Raw genomic sequence first — 24,095 nt, forward strand, 5'->3', positions numbered from 1 at the left:
CAAACTCATTATTAGGTAAGGTAAAAGGCATTTATTAATATTAACACCTATGTAGTTATTGTTATATAAGATTAACGTTATAACGTACATGAAGGCTGAAGCATGATTTTGCTCTGTTTTATTGTGATACACAGCCAAAAGAAAAGTCCAAAAAGGCAAAACCTTTTCTTTACTTGCTGTTGTATAGTGCTACTCATAAGTCTTTAAGACTCATTTAATTAAGTCATTTTAAACTTTTGTTGATGATCGTGAACTGAAGCAAGGAAGCCAAATGCTTATTATTCTTTTCTTTGGCTATTACTTAGTGTTATACTGCGGCGTAAATGCAAATATCCAATAATATCTTATACAGCACTGTAACCGCAGTATATATATATATATATATATATATATATATATATATATATATATATATATATATATATATATATATATATATATATATATATATATATATATATATAAAAGAGAAACTGAGCATATATAACCTAAAAAAAGATAAACAAATTAAGGCACCACAACATTTCATAATATTATTATTATGTTGTCATAATCTTGATCTCATCACCAGTAATTCGTAATTCATATTATATCACAATGGCCTGTACCATATACTAAAAACGTTTGTCAGTTATTCTAAGCCAATAAAACAGAGAAAAATATAATCACAAATTTTCATCAGCAGATAACATTTTTCTAAGAAATGTAGTTAGTGATTAATTTTAGTATGTAGCATAGACTACTATACGTACCTTGACTCAACACTAGTCACTAAGGGCCCTATAACAAAACAGGGGCGGGTACAGGGTGTAAAGGTGTAGTTACCTGCGCCCCTCACCCTTGTACCGGCCAATAGGCCGCCATGGTTTGTAGGGCCCTTAGTGACTAGTGTTCAGTCAAGCCCAAGGACCAAGGTACATATAGTAGTCTATGTATGTAGTAATTTTTTGTCATGTAATTAAATTTTTATACTGAGGCCCTCCAAGGTCTAAATCTAGCTCTGCCACCCTCAGTATCAGTCACATGTGTTGCAGTGTTGAAATAGTCATCTAATCTTACTCATCTACTACACTAGGCCTATAGGGTGGCTGGGAGTCAACTATCATCAGTCCCAGGCTGGGACTGATGATAGTTATCTCAGATATATAATTACCACATTTACCAGCAGCAAATATGGGCAAATGTAGGCTCGAGCAACTTTGTGTGTGTGTGTGGCACACAGTGTGTGTGTGTGTAATTCACCTCAGATCTGCTGCAGCCTCTGTGTGTGTGTGTACATATTTATACCTGTACCCTTATGACAGATTGGTGTCGAGACACAAAAGAAGAATGAAGCGATCCAGGCCCAGCAGAAGAACTGTGAAATGCAATGAATGCAAAAAATCAATGAGTTATGAGTTCTGGAAGAATACCCACTGTACAACAGTTCATCCAACAATTAGAAATCCAAGATATACAGAGATTGATACTCACAACATTGAAAAGTTTTTTTCAGCAAAGCAGAGAAAGGTATGAAACTGTATGTTCAATAATTTCCATGTCAAGTATTTTTAAGTAATTCTGTATTTAGTTATAATTAAGAAACTATAGTTCCATAGTAAGTAGGGTAGGGAGGGGTAGAAGTCACCCTCTCCCTCTGTCATCCCATTTATCTTTTGTCAAGTTTTGTCTTAGTCAATTGATGAGGATATTATTATATCAACCTCATCTGACTTCATATATCTAAACCCTCAATTAAGCTTAGGTCCTTAGGAGCAGGTGGCCTGGTGGAGAATAGGGAACTGACTTCAACTGAGCAGCAGTTCTCTCTCTCTCTCTCTCTCTCTCTCTCTCTCTCTCTCTCTCTCTCTCTCTCTCTCTCTCTCTCTCTCTCCACTTTTGGCTACATGTCAATGATGTCATCTACGTAGACATAGTTACAAACTTATAGACAGTGTCAACCGTGAACTCCCAATGTCAGTGACAGACTCACAACCTGAGCTTGTTTCCATATTTCAAGTAGAATATCAGTCATCAGTGACTGTATAGACTGCACTGCACTGTGTGTGGATTTGAAAATGTTTGATTTTTAACAGGTTGGTTCTACATCTGATGAACCTGAAGGTCCAATTTTGGAAGTCCCTTCACAGTCTGGTGAGGTTGTAGCAGCTGCATTACCAAGCATTTCAACTGATGTAGACTCCTCATTGCCTCAGCCAGCCTCTACACAGTCTACAACTTCTGTTTCAGCCCCTCCATCAACTGCTGTTCCATCAGAAAGTAAGGTTACAGATGAGCCTCTCCCACTACCTTCTCCAGTTTCTTCATCACAAACTACTTTGGGTGATGTCCTTCCTGTGCTTCCAAGATCTCCTGCTTCTCCAACAAAAATTACAGAGGTACCTTCCCCACCACAGTCACCACTTCCAGTCCGACCTGCTCCATTCCTGGCTACAGCTTCTGATGTTCCTCCTGCATCACCCACAACCTCTGCTACTGTATCACCTAGTAAGGCTACAAATGTCATTTTACCATTGCTATCTCAGGCTGTTGCTCCTTCAAGTTTGTCAGGTCCAGGTACAAAAACAAGTAGTACTCCAACACATGTCCTTTCAGCAGCTCAAGACACTGCTTCAACAGTTAATACTACTACAGGTGACTATCAGAAATCTTCAGTTGTTCCACTTGCTCCTACTGTTGTTGAGTTTCATGAGGAGTCCACATCAACATTGTTGAAAAAATCTGATAAGCAGCAAGGGGACCAGGCTTTGTCTGTCAGTGACCCAAAATTAGTCAGTGATGATGAATGGATCAAATGTGTCGGCCAGTTAGAAGTGATAACAAATCAGAGTAAGAATCTAATTAACACCGTGAAAAGTGATTGTGTGATTGGCAACGTAGAAGAATTTCTGACAAGTGTTGTTTCATCTAGTAAGGAAATAAAATTTCTTTGTGGAAAGTTAGAACTAAAATCTCAAAATTTACTAAGTCAAGTATTGGAAGAGGCTGCAAACAGAGAGGACTATTTGACTGATGTTTTACAGAGTGATGACCAAGTTCCCCAGGATCCTGGAAGCAGGCCAGTGGTGCTCACTGACAAGCAAAGAATGTACCTTGTAAAGTTAGGCCCATATCAACCAAAACTATCTTCATTTCCTAAAAATGAAGCTATGAAAAAAGTGAAAGACACGTGTCAAGATGGTATGGTGAATATCCATATCTTGAATACAGTATTGTCACAGATAGGGCATATTGCTTTGTTTGTAAATTGTTCAGCCATGGCTTTGACAGAGAAAAAAGTGAACGAGTTTGGATTGAAGGTTTCTGTGATTGGTGGAAAGCAAAAGGCAGTAGAGGAAAAGGGAAACCAGGTAAAATTCAGTTACATTTTCAAAGCAACAGCCACAAAGCAGCTCTTTTTGACTATGCTACATTCTGCACTGAAAGTGAACGTGTTGATCTGTTGCTAGACAAAAGTAAAAGAACTAGATTAATTGAAGAAGAAAAGATTCTCCAGCAGCATAGAAATGTCATTGCAATGATGATAGACATCTGTCGCACACTAGCCAGGCAAGGACTAGCATTTAAAAATGAACCGGAGATGGACTCTAACTTTGAGCAGATTGTTCATCTAATAAGTAGACACAATACAGCAATGAAAGCTTGGCTCACTGAAAGAAATTCAAGACCATATCACACTACTTACATGAGCAAAAACTGTCTAGATGAATACATAACACTACTTGGTGAAACTGTTCAGAATAATATAGTTAAAGAGATAAATGATGCAGGTATTATTGGAATTATTGCAGATACAACCCCTGATATCACTCATGTGGATCAGCTCACTGTGGCAGTTAGATTTGTTGATGCAAATGACATGCCCAAAGAACGGCTTCTTACAACTGCAGAAGTAAAAGACAAGACAGGAGAAGGTATGGCGAAAGCTATACTAAAAGCCCTTTCTGAAAGCAAAGTAGACACAGATTCCATTAGATTCCAGACTTATGACAGTGCAGCAACAATGTCTGGAAAGTACAATGGTGCTCAAAAAAAATTATCTTCCATACTAGATAGACCTATCACATATATACCTTGCTTACCTCATGGCTCAAATTTGGTGATTGAACATGGCTGCAATGCCAGTAAACTAGTTACATATATGTATGATGCACTGGAGGCATGTTATGTATTTTTTAGCAGCAGCACTAGTCGTCATGCTGCTCTCAAAGAGAAGCTGGAAATAACTGAAGGTGCAATGCAGTTAATAAACCTGTCAAAGACTAGATGGAGTGCCAGACCAGAGGCAGTCGAAGCCTTCTGGAGATCCTATGAGGAAATATGTGAAGTGCTGGATGAAATGACAAATGCAACAAAGAAATATGATTCAGAAACAAGAACTAAAGCCCATGGTCTGTATATCAAAATTAAGTCATTTGATTTTATAATTGTTCTGATGTTCATGAAAAATGTAATGTACAAAACCAAGCATATGGTAGATGTGTTACAGACAGAGGAACTAGATGTTTCTGGAGCCCTCATTTCAATGGAAAGTACTCTGAAAATACTTCAGTCAATGAGAAGTAATGCTGAGGAACAAACACTTTGTAGAGGCTGCTCTCAACTTTGCAAGGGGTGTTGATGTTGATGGTCATGAAGAATTCAAAAGGGTACACCGTAGGCGGAAATTACCCAAAAAACTTGATGATAACCCTGCTTCCAGTGCTGAGTTTACTTTGTATTCATATTACAACAAGGAAATGAATGCAGTGTTAGACGTCATGATTTCAGTGCTAGACTCAAAATGTGAAAATCTCAGGTCTTCATTCAAACCTTTCTCAGAAATTCTTGACCCTAATGTGAATGAATATGACACTGAAAGCTTTGCAGCAGCATTGCAAAATCTGTCAGAAACCTATCCTAGTGAAATACCTGACACTAAGTCTTTAACTCTTGAACTGGAGGTCTTCAACATCCATTTTTCTAAACATGTAGAGCAACATCCTGAAGTACAGAAAACCATTCGCTCAGCTGCACAGTTTGCATTAAGCTCCCAAAGAAAGCATAAATTATTTCCTCTTTTATCAAAAGTTTTCAGACTGTTCTTGACTGCACCACCTTCAGTTTGTAAAAGTGAGAGGTCTTTCAGCAGGCTTAAGCTTTTAAAAACGTACTTGAGAAACAGAATCAAAGAAAAGAAATTACATTATCTGATGCTTCTGTCTTGTGAGAGTGACCTAACTGATCAGTTGGATCTTCAAGAAATTGTTGATAGGTGGAAAGGCATGAAAACAAGGAGAATAAAAATATAGTCATCATCATGATATATATTATATATATATATATATATATATATATATATATATATATATATATATATATATATATATATATATATATATATATATATATATATATATATATATATATATATATATATATATATATATATATATATATATATATATATATATATATATATATAGAGAGAGAGAGAGAGAGAGAGAGATTTGGCTATGCTGAATTAAAATTATTCTTTATCCACATCACTTTCACAATCAAGTTGTTTAATTGTTTTCCCAAGTTTTGACTGGAATGATTACTTTAATTTTTCATAGGATCTTGTGTTCTAAACCTAATGTATGTCACTCATATGTCTTTCTTATTATGCCCTAAGAGGCTAAAATGAAGATATTTATTATTTCAAGTTGCAGCTTAGTTGCTACTTAGTTGTATCTGCCGGCACTTTTAATTCATTATTCAGCATTGAGATTTGTTATTATGGTAATAACAAATGAGTTATAAGAACAAATATTTATGCCTGCCAATATCAGGGAATACCCCACTATGTGTGACCCACAGATATTTCACTCTCAAACCAATATGGTGTTCTGGTTTGGTGTGGAGGTGTGGACTGGATTTATTTGTTTGAAGCCAGTTGAAGGATACACTTATTTTGTTAGTTCTAGTATTATATAATGCCTATTCAATCATGTTTAATGCCACTGACATCTAGTCTTATTTTTATACTACAACATTACAATATAAATATTAGAATCTCCTTTGATTCTGATTTTTTTTCAAGTTTGGTATATAATCGAATTTTGCCATTATTTTCTGTTTCATGAGCTGATGCTTACTTGCTTTCCTAAGTTTTATTGAAAATATTAGTTTCTTTTCCCATAGGATCATTTGCTTTAAAACTATGGCTAATGTATGTCACTCATATGTCTTTCTTATTATGTCCTAAGATTCTAGGAATGGAGTCTTATGGAGATATTTATTAATTCAAGAATTTCAAGTTTCTACTTAGTTTTATCTGCTGGCACATGAAATTCAGCATTTAGATTTATTATTATGTTAATAACAAATAGCAAATATTTATGAATTATACCTGCCAATATCAGGGAACCACTGTGATGAGTCTGTGACCCATAGACAGTCTATTTTACTCCCAAAATGGTGGTAGTCTAGAGGTACCTATGGACAGTAGACTAGATTTATTTATTTCAAGGATACACTAATTATTTTGTTTCTGATACACTTATTTTGTTTCTAGTCTTGTTTTATGCCATTGACAGCTAGTCTTGTTTTATACCAAAGTATTACACTAGTATATTAATATTATATTATATATGTTCAAATCTCTTTTGATACCGATTTTTTTCAACTTAGGTAATTAATTTATGCCATTATTTTTATTTATTTCCTTGCTTGTACAGTTTCTACAAGCATTATAATTCTTAAATGAAGTCTTAGTCTTGCATGGGGTGGGGTCTGACTGGCAAGACCAGTCCTCTGCCATTTGTTGAGTACATGTACATCTTAAATTATTTACTTGTATTCCCAGAAATACTGTAACAATGAAAATATTTGCAGCTTGCCATAAAGTTCACATGTTCATACGTGTAGTTTCTTTGTACCTGCTTAGTTGATCAAACATAACACTTACCAGCAAAGACAAAGTTCAGACAAAACTGGCCTTACAAAGTTACTTCACAAGTTCACCTGCTCCACTAACGACAAACCCCTTGAGCCATAAGCCATTACTGGCAGTGGCAGCAACACAACAGTAACAATATCAACAAATGACACTTTAGACAAGGGTACGCAGAATGACTTAATGACCCTGGGAGAGCAGCCGCCCCCATGACCAAAATTATTATACTCTTAAATGCAAATGAAAAGCATCTGAGACTCATAAATGTCCCTACTTAGGCCTTAAAAATGCCCCTAAAAAAGGTGAGTTTTAAAAACCCCCCCGCTGAATGGCTCGCTTCGCTCGCCAGTTTGGAGTTGGTCATAAAATGACTGAGTTGGTCATAGTTTACCTTACCCCCCCCCAACTGCATTCCCTTCGGGCCATCCCTGATTCTGCGCCTCATCGCGAGACTGGTCGTTCACGGAAGGCACAGGTGGTGTCGAACCCTGCTTTCGACCATAATTACCATGCTGCGGGGCACTTTCTTGTCTTACTGCAGCATTTTTGTGCCATTTATTACCCTAACTCTTCCGCTTCCATTTTCCACTGTGATATAGACATCTTGCGAGATAAATACTTCGAGCCTAACAGCCAATACTTTCCTATGGAGTGTGAGGTCAGCCCCTGTTCTGGCGCCATTTTATGTGGGGTTCTTGAAAGGTCTGGACTTCCGACTCCCGCCTGCCTGATTTTCCCGCCTTGGTGAGGGACTGAATTCCCGCTCTCTCAATCAAAATGGCGGTCACTTCCGCGGAATTTTTCCACGGGCCACTCCTAGAACAATGAAATAATGACACCATACATTTTTATTCTTACTTCTATTGTATTTTAGGTAACTATTCTTGAATAAATAAAACAATCAACAAGTTTCTTTGAAGACTAGCTATTTAAAATGCCAATGAGTGTGTTATGTAAAGCTTTCATCAAGCGATTGCTTGCTGTATATCTCATTTTCTAAATGGTATTCTGGCAAACTTGTAGCTGAACCATTTGCTCAAAATTATCAGTATTTTTCATTATCATTATTTTATTGTTATTATTATTATTATTATTATTATTATTATTATTATTATTATTATTATTATTATTATTATTATTATAGTTAATATTGTAGTTTTAAGTAGTAGTTGTAACAGTAGTCGTCGTCGTTGTCGTCGTCGTCGTCGTCGTAGTAGTAGTAGTAGTAGTAGTAGTAGTAGTAGTAGCAGTAATAGTAGTAGTAGAAATAGTAGTAGTAATAGTAGTAGAAGTAGTTGTTGTTGTGGGAGTGGTAGTATCATTATCATCATATTTTAATATGCATAACAATTATTGCTCCATTTTTTTGTGTGTGTAGTCAGCAGAGGGAGCAGGCCCACGGCAGCCCCGTCAGCCTGTCCTGGGTGGTCCTGTACACGTGGGGCGTGCACACGGGCGTGTCCCAGGAAGGCACGTTGAGGGGCTGGGCCGTGCGGGCGACAGTGCTGGCGCTGTGTGTGTACGCCGTTATCCTCACTGTCGCTTACACCTCCACCCTCACCGCCTCCCTCACCGTGGCCAAAAAGCAGACCGTCGTCAACACCATTAGGTACATTTTTACTTTAATTGGAAACAATTATATTTCCATCAATAATGTTTGTGTAGTTGATCCTTTTTTTTCTACGGCACAGAAGGTGAGCCAAGGGGAAAACAAAAGTAGAGAAAAAAATGCATAACAGACCCAACAAATAGAAGACAAGGGGCGATAGCACAAGCCAAATATCAATTTTGGCCCATGGGAGTCTTATTACACTCCCCTTGAATGCGTTCCAGCGGTTGGTGTTCACATGTTTAGGTGCATGGTAGTCTTTTATATTATACACTTGAGATTTTGCACTACCATACATATTTCAGGCATGTTTACCGTGACGGTACCACAGCTAACAAGTCGTGGATTTCTGCTGTGTTGTAATTTTTTTTTTTTTTGGGGATGTATTTCTCATTGAAATTTTCACCCTTTTTTTACACATTTAAGGATTTATGCGAGTAGTCGCCGAAAGATATTACATTTATTTTATACTAATGTAATTTTGTTGCCATATTTATTGTATAATTATTATCATTTTCATCGGACCACTTCGACTACAAACCCGGGTTGGTGGGGTTCGCTAGCCCGGTACGGTGCAAAGAATTAGAATGTGCAGTATTTGGAAGTGACAAGGAAAAGTATAACATCAGGTACAGCAGGAACGGCACTAGACTCAGTGGAGTAGGAATTCGGATTCGATAACAGCTGGGAGAATCTGTACTATAAGTATAAAGATGAATGATGGACCTTAGTTTGGTACTTAGATAATCAGTACGAAGCGCATTTAAAGTTGATATTATTCTCTACATGTTAGTTAAACAGCACAGAAAAGAAAGAGTTTTGGGAAACATTGGAATATAAAGTAGCAGAAGTTTCTGAATCAGATGGACTGGCAATTGGAGGAGACCTAAATGGACATACTTGGAGATATTAAAATAAGATAGAAGAGGGTATTGGAATTTGATAAGCTTAAGGCTTAGGGATATTCAACATCTATTTTAAGAACAGGGAGATGCAGATTTCATAAAGAAGTGGTGGAGCAGAGGCACAGTTGGTCTTGGTGCTGATGAGGAAAACACAAGATGTGTGACTCAGACTCTAAAACCGACCATACATACGCAAGCCCGGCTTATTCTGCCGACGAAAACGGGCGGGTCGTCGCACTGTCCCTCTCGTCCATGGACATCTTGTGGTACCGTGACTTTGCATCGAGTGCAGAGAAGAAACGAGCCTTCCCGAGCCTATCGAAGAGGTCCCCAATAACGGGGATAAGGTACAGCGTGGCTGGACTGGAGACCTTGTTCACTGTTCAGTAGTCGATTGCTAGACGCAAACTGCCGTCTTGACGTCGGGACTTTCTGATGACGCCCATCTCCTGAAGCTTCTGTATCTCTTTCCGTACCTCACCTTCGGTCAGTAAAGACAACCTTCGTGGCCACAGTGCACGGGGTGATGCTCGAGGATCCAGCCTGATAGAGTGTTACACGCCAACCCTCACCAGCGATAGACTTCCTCCAGTGTAGAAAACCGACTGGAATCTCCGAAGAATTTCCATGAGGTCCTCCCTCTGATTAACAGCTAGTTCATCACCCAATTTCAAGTCAGTGAGAGGATTCCCTTCACAAGTGGCTGACGACACAGACGCGACACTCGTTAACGTGACTCCAGTCTCCAAAACACCAAGTATCTCCCCTCTGTGTAAAATTTCTTGTGTACCGGACGTGCTCGCGACACGTAAGCACACAGCCCCGTCAATTGACCCAGTGATGCAGCAATGAGTGGGCTCTACTACGGTTCCCTCTGGGCTGAGTGAAGACGACAATGAATATGATGTACAATACGTCAGCGATTGTGATAAATTAAGGTTTTTGAGATGTGGGGAGTGAGGGTTAAGTGTATATTATGATTACAAGGGCTCTTACTGTGTTGGTTGCTGGGTTTGTAAATCGAACTCCATTCGAGCCGAAGCATTGAGATTAGTTACTTGTTGATTAGTTACAAGTTGGCAGTCGCGAGACACTCACCTCTGCTGATAAGGCCGGAAGCAAGGGGACTGATGTCATCGGCGAAATCGTATGCAGCCTTTTTTTATTTAATTAAACCTAACGTGATACCACCAAGCTTAGCCCAAAAGTCCATTCCTAGAATTACACTCGTAACTAGTCCTGGCACCACCAGCAGCCTGTGACATCTCCTGTATACTCCTCCAATTTCCACATTTAGAAAGATTTGCCCAGTGATTGCAATTATTTCATCAGAACCGTTATGTACATTAAGATGGCACGGCACTATGCACTGTTTTTGCTCTGCACTCAGGGCACCTTCGCTCACTAGAGAATAGTCACGGCCGCTGTCCACCATTGCCCTCACACCCTTCATCTGCAGGCGAACCTCCACATAATTGGGGGATGGTCCGTGTATTCCGGTGACCTATTTTGCGATCCAGGATCCCGACGTCGTTGCCCGCCACGTGAGTGTGTAGCGGGCGTTAATAAAAATCCTGCCTGTGAGCTTGTGGTTTCCAAGAAGGATTCTCACGTAACCTCTTATGACATTTTTGCCTACTTCCAACGTGTTTCCTGGAACAGTAGTAGGAGTCCACGGCCCTATTAAAACTCTGTTGTGTGGTTTCTCCTCGGGTGGCTGGAGGAGAAGGCGACACTCTAGAGCTGGGAATGGGTCGGTTCGATTGACGAGATGCTGCCACCAGCCTCGGTGGCTCGCATATATCCATTACCGACCGATGGTTGTCTGGCTGTTCTACCGTAGTATGCGCGACGGTTCCACCTCCCACTACGCCTCTTGACTGACCTGTAGCTGAAGTTGCAGTCTTTGCGGACAAAGCCGATTCAGCTATCTTCAATACAGCCGTGTAACTCTTTGCAGTCTCGTCATTATCCATCCACTTTTTTTTTATTATGTGCAGCCTCACTTCTCTATCTCGAATGCCGTCCAGAAAAACGCAACACAACCCATTTGCGCACAATATCAGCCGGCTCCTTACCAAATGCTTGACCAGATAACTGTTGTAACCGTGTCATGAAGTCGATCAGCCCCTCTCCAAGTTGTTGGGTAGCTTCCTCGAAGTGCAGGATCCTGTGTAGTGACCCGTAACGTACACCTTCTCTTTCTTGTTTTCTCCACCTTCATTTCTTCAGTCTGCCCTGTAACTGACCTTGTCCTCTTCTCTTCTTTCACTCTCGCAACACACTAATATCTTGTTCTTCACATTCATCACATTGCGGTCACTACATGATAAACACCTATACTTCATCATATGTAACATTATAACAGTCACTTGTATAAAAGAACACCGATTCATCAACATTGTAAATATTACTGTATATGTACTTATGTAAATACTCATTCATGATATTCAAAACATGTATAGCCTGACAAATATACCTCCTCCACAATGGAGTCATCACAAGGTATAAAGTTGTTTCTCTATACATACCTAGGCGGCCTTAACGGACCCATACGGCGTTATATCAGCTATAACGTATGCTGCCACGAAATAACACAAACATAAATGTTTGGTTTTCGTAGTAGCGGCCGAGGCTGCCGCAACAATTGGTGATCCTGCCGCCGCCGCCGCCGACCCCGCCGTCCATGCCGCTTTCTCTGACGCTGGCCATGGTCTGCTTCCCACGTCGCGGCCCCAGCCTTGAGGATCCGCTTGTCCGCTGCAGGCCGCGCCCACCCTCCGGCTCTCACCACGTGACCCGTGGCTACCTCAACGCCGGCAGGATCCAGCACCTCACCACAGTGCCTCGCCCCTCCTACCCCAGCCCAGCCCCAGCCAGCCATTCCAACGCCGCCCCTACAGCTGTCTTATCTTTGCCGTTGTACCTTGCCCCACCCAGCCCAGCCACCCGCTCCTACGGGTAACTCACCACGGTGCATCAGCCTCTGCCCGCCGCACGCAGCTCCCACGGCCGCCTTCTTACTTCGCCAGCCAAGCATACCAGTCAGTCACCACCTCACCAACCTCCTGCCGCTGTGGCTCCCAGCTTCCCTGCCGGCGCCTTCTACTCCCGCGGCATCGACACCACCGTTGGCGTTTCCTGCAGCTGCACTCCCGCCGCAGTGGCCCTCGACGCCCGTCAGCACCTCTTCTCGCCCCGCCGACATCGAGTGCAGAGTCACCCCTACCCACCACCAGTGTGTTTCAAAACAACAAGTGCGTGGGCAGTGACTCCCCTGGCATGCCACAAGCCAGCAGCGGTGCAGTGCGTGATTGTGCAGTGACCCGCCTGGCATGACAAAAGCCGGCATCAGTGAGTTCAGGATCCATACGTATGGATCCTGAGTGAGTGAATGTGTGTGTTAGTGACGTCCCTCCCGGCAGTGCTCCCCGTCAATAGTCAGTGCTTCCCCAACGTAGTTCAGTACCCAGTGCTTTACTCCGTAACACCTCCGGGATGCCTGACGTGACTCTCGGCCTCCTGCCGCCGCGACCCCTGGCTACACGGCCGAGGCCTCCACAGCTGTCACCGACCCTGCCCTAACGTGCCCCTCCAAGGTGTCCGACGACGACGCTGCGCAGGGCGTGGCCAGCCTCCGTGACCCCACCAGCGACAGTCTGACCCACCAGCTCAAGGCTCTTATCACCAAGCTACGAACGGAGGTCAGCACGCTCAGGGAGGACATCAGTAGCCAACGACGCCAGTCATCGTCGCCACACAGCCACTCTTCGTCACCACACAGCCACTCCTCGTCACAACACCTCGTCACCACACCACCACTCCTCGTCACAACACCACTCCTCGTCACCCTGCCGGCACTCCACCTCCAGTAGTAGCCCCTCACACAGCCCCGGCGTCTGCTACTACCACAGGAGGTTCGGCAAGGATGCCAGGGAGTGCACATTTCCCTGCAGCTTCCAGGATTCGTCACAACAGCCCCGGCGTGCACTAACAGCGCATAGCGTCCGCCAGCACACCTCGAAGCTGTTCCACATTCTCGATCCACTTTCCCGCACCAACTTCCTCATCGACACTGGAGTCGAAGTCAGCATTCACCCCGCCACATCAAGACAGAGGTCCCTGCCAACCATAGCTCGCCTCTACGCGGCTAACGGCACGGAGATCCCTGTCTTCAAGAAACAGACGCTCCAGCTGGAACTCAACCTTCGCCGGTCGTCGAGTGGACCTTCGACGTGGCAACAGTTTCGCACCCAATCCTGGGCGCCGACTTCCTGACACACTACAATATCCTGATCGACCTTAAGAATCGCAAGCTCCTGGATCCACTAACATCCGTCTCCACCAGAACCAGACCAGCAGCAGGAGACAGCACCCACACCTCCACCATCAGTGCAGACAACCGATTTGCGTCTCTCCTCAAGTCCTTCCCGACGCTGACGCAGCCACACACAGCCAACAAGGCTGTGAAGCACCACGTGACGCATCACATTGAAACAACCGGACCACCAACATACGCCAAGGCTCGCCGCTTAGTTCCAGAACGCTACCAATAAGCCAAGGCCGAGTTCGAGTCTCTGATGTACCAAGGTGTCATCCGCCCCAGCTGAAGCAACTGGTCGTCTGCCCTCCACGTCGTTCCCAAGAAGAACGATGACATAATTATCACCATGCGGTGACTACAGAGTCCTCAACTCGCGCACCGTCATGGATCGTTATCCAGTGCCAAATATTCAGGAGTTCTCCTCACAGCTTGCTGGCTCCACCATCTTCTCCAGGATCGACCTCATCAAAGCCTTCCATCATATTCCAGTCAACCCAGCGGACATCCCGAAGACAGCCATCATTACCTCTTTCGGCCTGTACGAATACGTCCGGATGCCCTTTGGCCCCAAGAACTCTGCCCAAACCTTACAGAGGTTCATGGACGAAGTACTGCGAGGACTGACATTCTGCTTCGCCTACATCGACGACGTCCTCATCGCCTGACGCTGACACACACCGCCAACATCTCGAGCAAGTTGTCACCCGTCTCCAGGACTACGGCATTCAAATCAGCGTCGACAAGCCAGAGTTCGGTGCTACCTCCGTCGACTTTCTCGGCCACACCGTCTCTCCTTCAGGCATCACTCCCATCTCTTCCCGCTGCGACGCCATTCAGCAGTTCCCGAAGCCAACAACTAAGCGCCAGCTCAAGCAGTTCCTCGGGATGATCAACTACCACAACCGCTTCATTCCACGCTGTGCGCTCATCTTTCAGCCACTCTAATCCATGATCAAGGCTGGTATTGCACTCAGCTTCCCTACTCCAGACGCCCCTACTTCAATCTCAACGGATGCCTCAGACGCCGGCGTTGGTTGAGTCTTGCAGCAGCACGTAAACGGAGCCTGGAGACCCATTGCATTCTTCTCACAGAAACTCAACAACGCCGAGAAGAAGTAGGCGGTGACTGAGTGGTAGCGTGCTGGGCCCACATTCACCACTTGATGGACGACGCGAGTTCGAATCCCCACGCTACTACCTCGGATTTTTCAGTCACCGCCGAGTGGCTTAAAACTACCCACATGCTGTCCTGAAGACAACCCATCAACCCGGACTCTAGAGGAAACCGTCCAAGTGAATCAAGAAGTAGTTCCGGGGGGTAGCATGAGCCAAGAGAAGATGGCGTCACTATAAACACCTACCTGCGCCATAACGGGCTTGGGCCGAATACCATCCAGGCCCCTCAAGCAAGCCTACCGGCGCTATAGGCATAGATGTAAAACAAAAAACAAAAAAACAGCGCCTTCGACAGGAGAACTTCTCGCCATCTACAAGGCTGTCAAGCGCCGGGAATTTCACATTTACACCGACCACAAGCCTCTTGCCACAACCTTCATCAACAACAAATCTACCTACGCTCCCAGGCAGCTGCGCCACATCGACCTCATCTCACAATTCACGAAAGACATCCGGTAAGTCAGAGGCGATGACAACATTCCCGCCGACGCACTCTCCCGTAACATCTCTGCAACATCATCCTCCCTCATCGATTATGCTGCCACTGCTGCCGACCAAGTGGACGACGCCGAGCTGCACCGATTGAAAAACAACCCCGCATTGTCGATGAGGCGAGTCGAGTTCCCTGGGACCAACGTGCACCTCTACACTGACGCATCTACCGCCACCATCCGGCCTTAACTGCCGAAGAACCACCGGTACCCTCTCTTCCGCCAGCTGCACGACCTCTCTCATCCCGGGACCCGAGCGTCACAACGGATGATGTCCTCGCGCTTCGTATGGACGGGGATCAACAAGGACGTCAGAGACTGGACCCGCACCTGCGTCCAGTGCCAGGCTTCCAAGGTGACGCGCCACACCGTCTCGCCTCCAGCACCGTTCACGCCCCGATCCTCCGGACTTGAACACGTCCACGTCGACCTCGTTGGCCCACTTCTACACCAACGGCTACAAGTACCTCCTCACCTGCGTTGACAGGTTCATACGCTGGCCCGTAGCTTTCCCGGTCGAAGACATAACGACGGACACCATCGTCAAAGCCTTCGTCAACACCTGGGTGTCGCGCTTCGGTACGCCTCTCAGCCTCACATCCGACCGTGGAAGCCGGTTCGAGTCAAGCCTATGGGACAAGGTCATGTCCATCCTGGTGATTAAGCGCATCAGGACAGCCGGCTACCATCCTCAGTCCAATGACCTTGTTGAACGCTTCCACCGCCAACTCAAGGCTTCGCTGGCAGCAACAATACAGGACCGCAGCGACTGGACCACGACTCTGCCCCTAGCCCTCCTCGGCATACGGACGTCCCTCAAGGAAGACTTCGGCCACTCCTCTGCAGAGCTCATGCACGGCACCACTCTCCGCCTACCAGGAGAGGTTCTCTCGCCCACTCCTGGCCCTGCCTGCGACATCCAGGACTACGCCAGGAACCTCAAAGACGTCATCCAGAGACTCAAACAAGTGCCGCCACGTACACACACTCAAAAAACTATCGTTACAGTGGGGTCCGACGAATTTAACACTGAGCAACCCGGTAATCTCGGTAGGGTTGGTAAGACTGGGATCACCCCCACCACCTCAGCTCTGCTGGGGGGAGCAGGACAGAGGGATAGAGAGGGAAGGAGACACTGATATACCAGATATCACCATAATATTAACGAAGTGATTTGAGTGCCATTTGTTTAAGCTTTTTATTCACAAATTATTAAACAATAATGCTCATATGATAAACGTAACAGCGGTGGGTAGAAGTATTCCCCCATGTCAAAGACAAAAACAACCATCAACTCATGTCAGATATAGTTAAGTTCATAATGTGCCATCCAGGAACTAATGCTTCCACTGAACGTGTCTTTTCTTTCATGAACAAGTTGTGGGCATCTGATAAAAACACAACCATATTGCAACGCTAATAGCATTACTGCTAAGAAAGATAAAGTTTAAACAGAGTTGCATGGCCTTCTGCAGGTTGCTTCAATCTACTCCTGGGCTACCCTTTTCTCTTGTGCTGCCTCAATGCCTGATAAAAAGTAGGAACTTTGCACGCTTTTTAAGTTGACGAATAAGGAATTTGGCGCGGCCGTTTTGAATTGCCCAAATTAGCCGTCTCTGGAGAAGAGTAATTTATTTAATAGCTTGCATGCAGGAATTAATTTGTCTAACATGTTGGTATAATGACTCGCCGAGAATTATGAGAGAATTAATCTTATTGGGTGTATTCCATGATTGTTTCGAGACAAGCGAATACCATGACTCTAGTAGTGCATGTTATACTAGTGAAACCAATGCCAACGTTATCTTACCATTTGGGTAATAAGTCAAGTTTATAAATACATTATTAATCTATCATAAGGGTTAGCTAAGTTTTACGCAACCTCCTAGGGTCAGTGGAGCCGTATGTGGCGATCAGTCAGTGGGATTCACTCTGATATCCGAATCCTGAGTGACTCATCACCGTAAGGTGTTTATCATATTGTCTCCTAAAAGGACGAAATTTTAACTCTTCACTTGTGTGTGAGGTGTTAATGCATAATTTCATCACCCCAAATACTACAATATTATATAGAACACAGATCAATTAACTTCGACTACACCTGTGTTTCATGAAGCGTTACTGTGCCAGCTCAAATTCTACTGCTTCATTTACGAGTCCCGCTCACTTGGTTCAGGCAAGTGAACCCACACCCAACACACCCAGTGATACCAACATGAGTAGCCTGTTCTCAATGGTTTCGTCCTTGGTATCAGTTTGCATTGTGCTGAATGTGTAACGATAGTTTTTTTGAGTGTGTGTACATCACCCTCCAAGACGTTCGTGAGCCAGGACCTCGACACTTGCACACGAGTTCGTGCGAGTAGACGCCGCAAATAAGCCTCTTCAACAACCATACGACGGCCCTTTTGCCGTCATCAAGAGGACGCGCAAAAACGTCACAATTGACCTCCACGCGACCGGTTCAAACCCGCGTACCTCCTGCGGCCCGATCCTCCTACTACCAACACCGTGTCAGTGTTTCCCAGTCCTGTACCCAAAGACAATATCCGGAGCAACAGGAAGAAACATGTAACGTTCCTCCTACCTTGTCACTAGGGGTGGAATTATGTAGTGACCCATAACGCACACCATTTTCTTTCTCGTTTTCTCCACCTTCATTTCTTCAGTCTGCCCTATAACTCACCTTGTCCTCTTCTCTTATTTCACTCTCGCAACGCACTAATATCTTGTTCTTCACATTCATCACATTGCGGTCACTACATGATAAACACCTATACTTTATCATTGGTAATATTATAATAAAGTCACTTGTATAAAAGAACACCGATTCATCAACATTTTAAATATTACTGTATATATACTTTTGTAAATACTCATTCATGATATTCAAAACATGTATAAGCTCACAAATAAACTTCCTCCACAATGTAGTCATCACAAAGTATAAAGTTGTTTCTCTGTACCTACACAGACGGCCATACGGCGTCATACCAGCTATAAAGTATGTTGCCTCGAAAACACACAAACATAAATGTTTGGTTTTCATAGTAGCGGCCTAGGCTGCCGCAACACCTGATTTTGATACCGTCAGCGGTAATGAACCTCGGCGACAGGCGGTCCAGTATAATGGCGTCGTCTTTCCCCTATCCTTTGTTCGGCAGCCCTTGTTGCTCTTGTATGTAGCTGTCCGTACTCGTGGCTGAAGGCGTATCATGACAGCTCGGTAGTCCGGCTTATTCTACACTTTTACCTCTCGCAAGACGTTGGCATCCTTTGCGAGGGTGTAGTGAGCGTGAAACGCTTACTACACCTGCACCTCTTGTGGGCGGGGTGCAGGCGTAGAGTCCGTCATATCGTAGTTTCCCGCTGCTACCAGCCAAGGTCGAGCAAAACGGCGTCTCGAAGAAGTGCTTTATTCCCAAATAAGTGCTATGGAGGCCGGCACCCGACTGCCAGCTTGATCAACTATATATCATCTCAATGCCTTGGCTCGAATGGAGTTCGAGTTACAAACCCAGCAACCAACACAGTAAGAGCCTTTGTTACCATAATATACAATTAACCCTCACTTGGCGACATGGATCCGCTCTTCAACAATGACTTGCTGGAGATTGGTTCGTGTGGATAATACAGCATAAAACTAAAAAAACTTTTAGAGTTATATGGGCTCGCAACTAAACTTTTTTTAACCACCAAAACGTCAGACATCATTGTTGTGGCGATGTTGTCAACACGACTCTAGCGGCGGGCCGCCGCTAGAGTCGTGTTGACTCACGCCTCACGTACCCACGCACACGCAGGCGGTAGGCTGCACCGGACGGAATGTGCGAGTTGGCAACACTTCCCGCCTGGCGCCTGGCCGCGGGCCCCGCGGGGCGCGGGCGGGGCCTTGCTCCCCGCCCCCTTGCTCGCTCCTCCCAGAGTCTTCCAGAGGCCCATAGACCCAGGGGGAAGCTTCCAGCACAACAATAAGAACGGGATAGTTTTCTAATGGTTATGAATATTTTTAGCAACATAAAGATATAAAATAGCCTTAATACACTTTTCAGTGGTGTATAAAGTTTGAGTGATGATAAACATTGTAGCACGACCACAAAACATTTACAAAGTGAGGAAATGTTTTCTTTATCATATATTAATCCTCCTTTGCTGGCCTGAAAGAGCATGAATAAAATTTAACTGTATTATTCTTTTGACGTGATGGTATAGGAGACGTTTTTGGGAACGAAGGTACATGTGACCCAGTATGTGTGTGCTCATGTATAAACGAATGGGTAACAAACGTATCAGTCACCCCACACAGATATCTTCTATATACATATTAATACGCTAGTACCTACCTAACTTCCGTCTGCCTTGTTCATACATAAAACTGTCAGGCTCTAAAAACAAGCTATGTCTATATGAAATAGGGAGAGGAAGTGGTGCGTATATGGGCTAGGTTGTAAGTATGGGCAAACGAGATTCTAGCTATGTGACGCCCTGTATCTTGATGGGAGACATATGAATCATTACTTTCAAGGGCAACGAACATTTGTTTTCAGTTGGGGGGCGCTCATCCCACTGGACAGATGTTCATGATCATTTTTATAAGTGTTAATTTTTTTTTTTCAAAGGTATTCTTTTCCCTGCTTAAGCTACCTTATTAGGCCCTCTAAGGGCAAGTGATAAGTTTAATAATTGAACTTTAAATTCAGCAAATATTTTATTGGCAAATATTAAACATCTGATAATACTACTCATATATGAAATATGTCTTGATGCTGGTAATATGGGCTACCCTACCAGGTGCCAGTATGGGATCCATCCATCATAAAGAAGACGAGTAACAGGGGTCAGAAGAGAGCTGGGGCGTGTCCCATACAAGAAATCACTAAATGAATCTCTAAAGAAGTCAAATGTGGAGAAACCGATGAAGTTTAGATTTTTTTATTTTTTTTATTCAAGGAAGAGCAGACCAAAGAAAATACTCTAATACAGAGAAACAAACCAAGTTGGTAGAAAGTATATACTGAAGATTCAGACAGTGGATTTGGTGCAATTATTTTAGAGGAGGTTGACAGTGAGACCGGAAGATATAAATGCCTGTTGGGGCAAAGCCAGGAGATGAAGATGCTGCCTGCCTTTTCTGTGACAGGAAGTTTTCTGATGATAAAAGAGGTGAACTGTGAAAGGACTTTGCATGCTTAGCGTATAGTAAACATAAGATGTTTTGTATTGCGGATATTTGTTTCTTTAACCGCCATTAAAACTCAAAGATATTTGGAGAAAAAGAATGGGATCACATATTTGCACCATTTACTCTACTAAAAAGAAAAAAAACAGGATGTTAAAATGTGTAAATAAGTAAAACAACAACAATAATAATGATAATAACAATAATAATAATAATAATAATAATAATAATAATAATAATAATAATAATAATAATAATAATGATAATAATAATAATAATAATAATAATAATAATAATAATAATAATAATAATAATAATAATAATAATAATAGCCTAATACACAAGAAAGAAAACTTTCACACCCACTGATAATTTTCGATATTTTCACCTTTTTCTCTTACGGTTTCTGTCCCTTTCTCTGTACTTTAATTTTCCAATTTCCTATCCGGCCGTTCTATCTGCTGTTGTAGACGGTCAATGTTCTTCCCCTAAACCTTTCATCAGTGGTGTTCCGCAGGGCTTTCTCCTATCTCTCACTCTCTTTCTGATATTCATCAATGATCTTTCAATAACAAACTATCCTATCCACTTCTATGCCGATGACTCTTCTCTGTATTACTCAACATCATTTAACAGAAGACTTTTCCACAGGAATTACGTGATTCCAGGCTGGAGGCTGCATAACGCTTGCTCTTATTTCCGTTTGGGGCAAAAGGAACCTGGTGTCCTTTTTTTTTTTATTTTAACACCTATCAGTTTGATATAATTTTCCAAACACTTATTCCCTATTCTTCGACAACACTCAGCTGTCACCTTCTTTTACATTACACATTCTCGGTCTATCCTAAACTCAAAAATCCTTACTAAAAACTTCATATCTCTTCTCTCGCTTAATCAGCTTCCCCGAGATTGGGCGTTATGTGTCGTCTCCGTCAATTTTCCCGTTCCCCGCACATATGCTATTCATATACAGTGGCCTTGTCCGTCCTCGTATGTAGTATGCATCTCATGTGTGTGTGTTGTGGGGGGGGCTCCACACACACACACACACACACACACACACACACACACACCGCTCTACTAGACAGAGTGGAGTCAAAGGCTCGTCGTCTTATCATCTCTCCTCTTACTAGCAGTTTTCTACCTCTTAAATTCCGCCGCCATGTTGCCTCTCTATCTTCTATCGATATTTTTATGCTGACTGCTCTTTTGAACTTGCTAACTGCATGCCTCCTTCCCTCCCGCGGCCCCGCTGCACTCGACTATCTACTCTAGCTCATCCCTATTATGTCCAAACCCCTTATGCAAGATTTAACTATCCTCTTCATTCTTTCATCCCCTTCACTGGTAAACTCTGGAACAGCCTTCCTCCATCTGTGTTTCCTCTTGCTTATGACTTAACAACTTTCAAGAGGAGAGTATCGAGACACCTCTCCACCCAAAATTGACTTCTTTTTTACCACTCTTTACTTCTATCGTTTTAAGGAGCAGCGTTTAGCCGTCTTTTTTTCTTCCTTTTTTGTGCAGTTGAGCGGCTTCCTCTCCTGTAAAAACAAATAAATAAATAAATACTCACTCACTCAAAGATGTGCACAGCATGCACCAATACTTTATCTATTGCCTATGTGACTCCCATTATTTTGAGGTTATTTGTTAAGGAGAAAAATATAAAAATGTAACAGCACAAAATGGATCATGGAGTACAAAAAACTGACATGCTCTTATACATATTCCCCATTTCACTATTTATACTAATACTAGAAACATCAATGCTTATTTTATCTTGTGTATTGCTGCCATCATCGCAAACCCAGTAATTAAAGAGAAAAAGAATAATAAAAAATAATAAAAATATAACACTCTAAAAGCTTGGCTCCCAAAACTCCAAATTAACCGTGGAATTTCCACGGCTACCGCAAATTGCCGTTGCTTCTTATTGTATTAATACAATAAGAAGTATTGTAGAGATGCTCACACCTTACCAATTTCATTGTGTATTCACGTCATCCTGAGCAGTTTGAGTGATTGTTGTAAAGGGGATATCGGTATTATTACAGTAAGAGACACTGTCGAGATCATCAAACCTGAAGTTCTTAATGTTTATTAATATCAAGGATGCTTCGCACTGAAGTACTACTGATATCAATCAGCATGGGGTGTTTGAATTCATTTACCGATCCTTCTTTCTTTTTTTTTTTATCACCTATGATTTCTGACGAGACTTTTGTGCCTGGAACTTTTATTGACTCATTTTACCTATGACTTTATTGTGACCTATTTCATGTTATTTGTTTTCCTACCCTAGTATGATTTTTGTCTAAATTCCTGTCCGACCATGTGCCACCAATCAGATTTTCAGTCATTTCCTTCGTGCCTTTCAACTAACACTACTTATCCTCCACTGCATTTCATGTAATTTCATAATGCATGTTCAGAGTAATGTAGGATTTATATGTATACTGCATATCTTGGAAATAAGGAAAGTAACGACCAATAGTACTATGGACACACTAATCTATAATAACAAATGGAAAGATACAGTTAAAAAGTATGACCGAAAGAAATAACATGGGGAGCGCAGAGAGACAAGCGGCGGCAGTACCGACGCCATACGTGACGTCATCAATCCCAGGATAGACGGCCTTGCATATATACACATACAGGCCGCCTTTAGCCCCACCCTTTTTCGAAGGTCAGACAGGCCGGGCCTGCATGTGAATGGCCGGTTTAAAGCTGTACCTTGAGAGGCTTCTTTTACACAGCAAAGGATGGTACGGGTAGACATTGAAATACAAAAGATGAAGACGATAAAGAGAAAGTGTGAAGAGGACAAGGCTGTGGAGGTTGAATGAAAACAGCTAGACACAGGAGTTTGAAGGACATTTTGCAACAAAGCTAGAAGGAGAAGAGGAGGATTGGAAACAGTTATAAGAAGGCATAGTAATGGCTGGAGAGGTGTGTGTATTAAAACTTGGAAGAAGGGGAAGAGAAAGGGAGACGATGGTGGAATGAAGAGCAACATAAGAATTTAGAGAAAAAACATGTATTCAAACAGCGAGAGCGATGAAAAAGTGAATTGGATAAAGGAATATATATAAAAGACGAGGAGAGCTAAGAGGCAGGTGCCAATAGCATAGCAACAAGCAAGACATAAAACAAAAAAAAATAATAATAATTGGGCAATCTTGGCCTTGATCTTGACTTTCAAGGACCGTATATTTACTTTCAAGTAGAAATACATGTTGATTAATTTATGTCAGAACCAGCCTGCGAATCAGAGTGAAGTGAGGCGCCCAGGCTATGTGACCTGGCTGCATGAGAAGCAGAAAATAGCTCCAGTCTGGACCGCTCTTGTACCCTCTATGGTCCATGAGCAGAATCCCATCTGTCAGCATTTGCTTACGGACGGGGTCTGCTCAGCCCAAATCGTTATTGCTTAAGTTGACCCCGACCCCATCCCTTCGTAGGGTGTTACTTTGGGCTGGGTTGGTA

At 43.1% G+C, this 24,095-nt stretch overlaps 1 protein-coding gene across 1 annotated transcript; it reads left to right on the forward strand.

Moving 5' to 3' along the window:
* The first annotated feature begins 757 nt into the window (after nt 1-757).
* Nucleotides 758-14,795, forward strand: LOC126986933 (uncharacterized). Its single transcript, XM_050843454.1, has 8 exons — nt 758-1,509; nt 2,076-3,185; nt 8,302-8,528; nt 12,200-12,394; nt 12,521-12,644; nt 13,033-13,162; nt 13,619-13,825; nt 14,779-14,795. Exons 1-8 carry the CDS (start codon nt 1,174-1,176, stop codon nt 14,793-14,795), a joined length of 2,346 nt encoding a protein of 781 aa, XP_050699411.1. The 5' UTR covers nt 758-1,173.
* The last annotated feature ends 9,300 nt before the right edge of the window (nt 14,796-24,095 follow it).

Source organism: Eriocheir sinensis, chromosome 6 (assembly GCF_024679095.1).
Source record: "Eriocheir sinensis breed Jianghai 21 chromosome 6, ASM2467909v1, whole genome shotgun sequence".
Lineage (NCBI taxonomy): Eukaryota > Metazoa > Arthropoda > Malacostraca > Decapoda > Varunidae > Eriocheir > Eriocheir sinensis.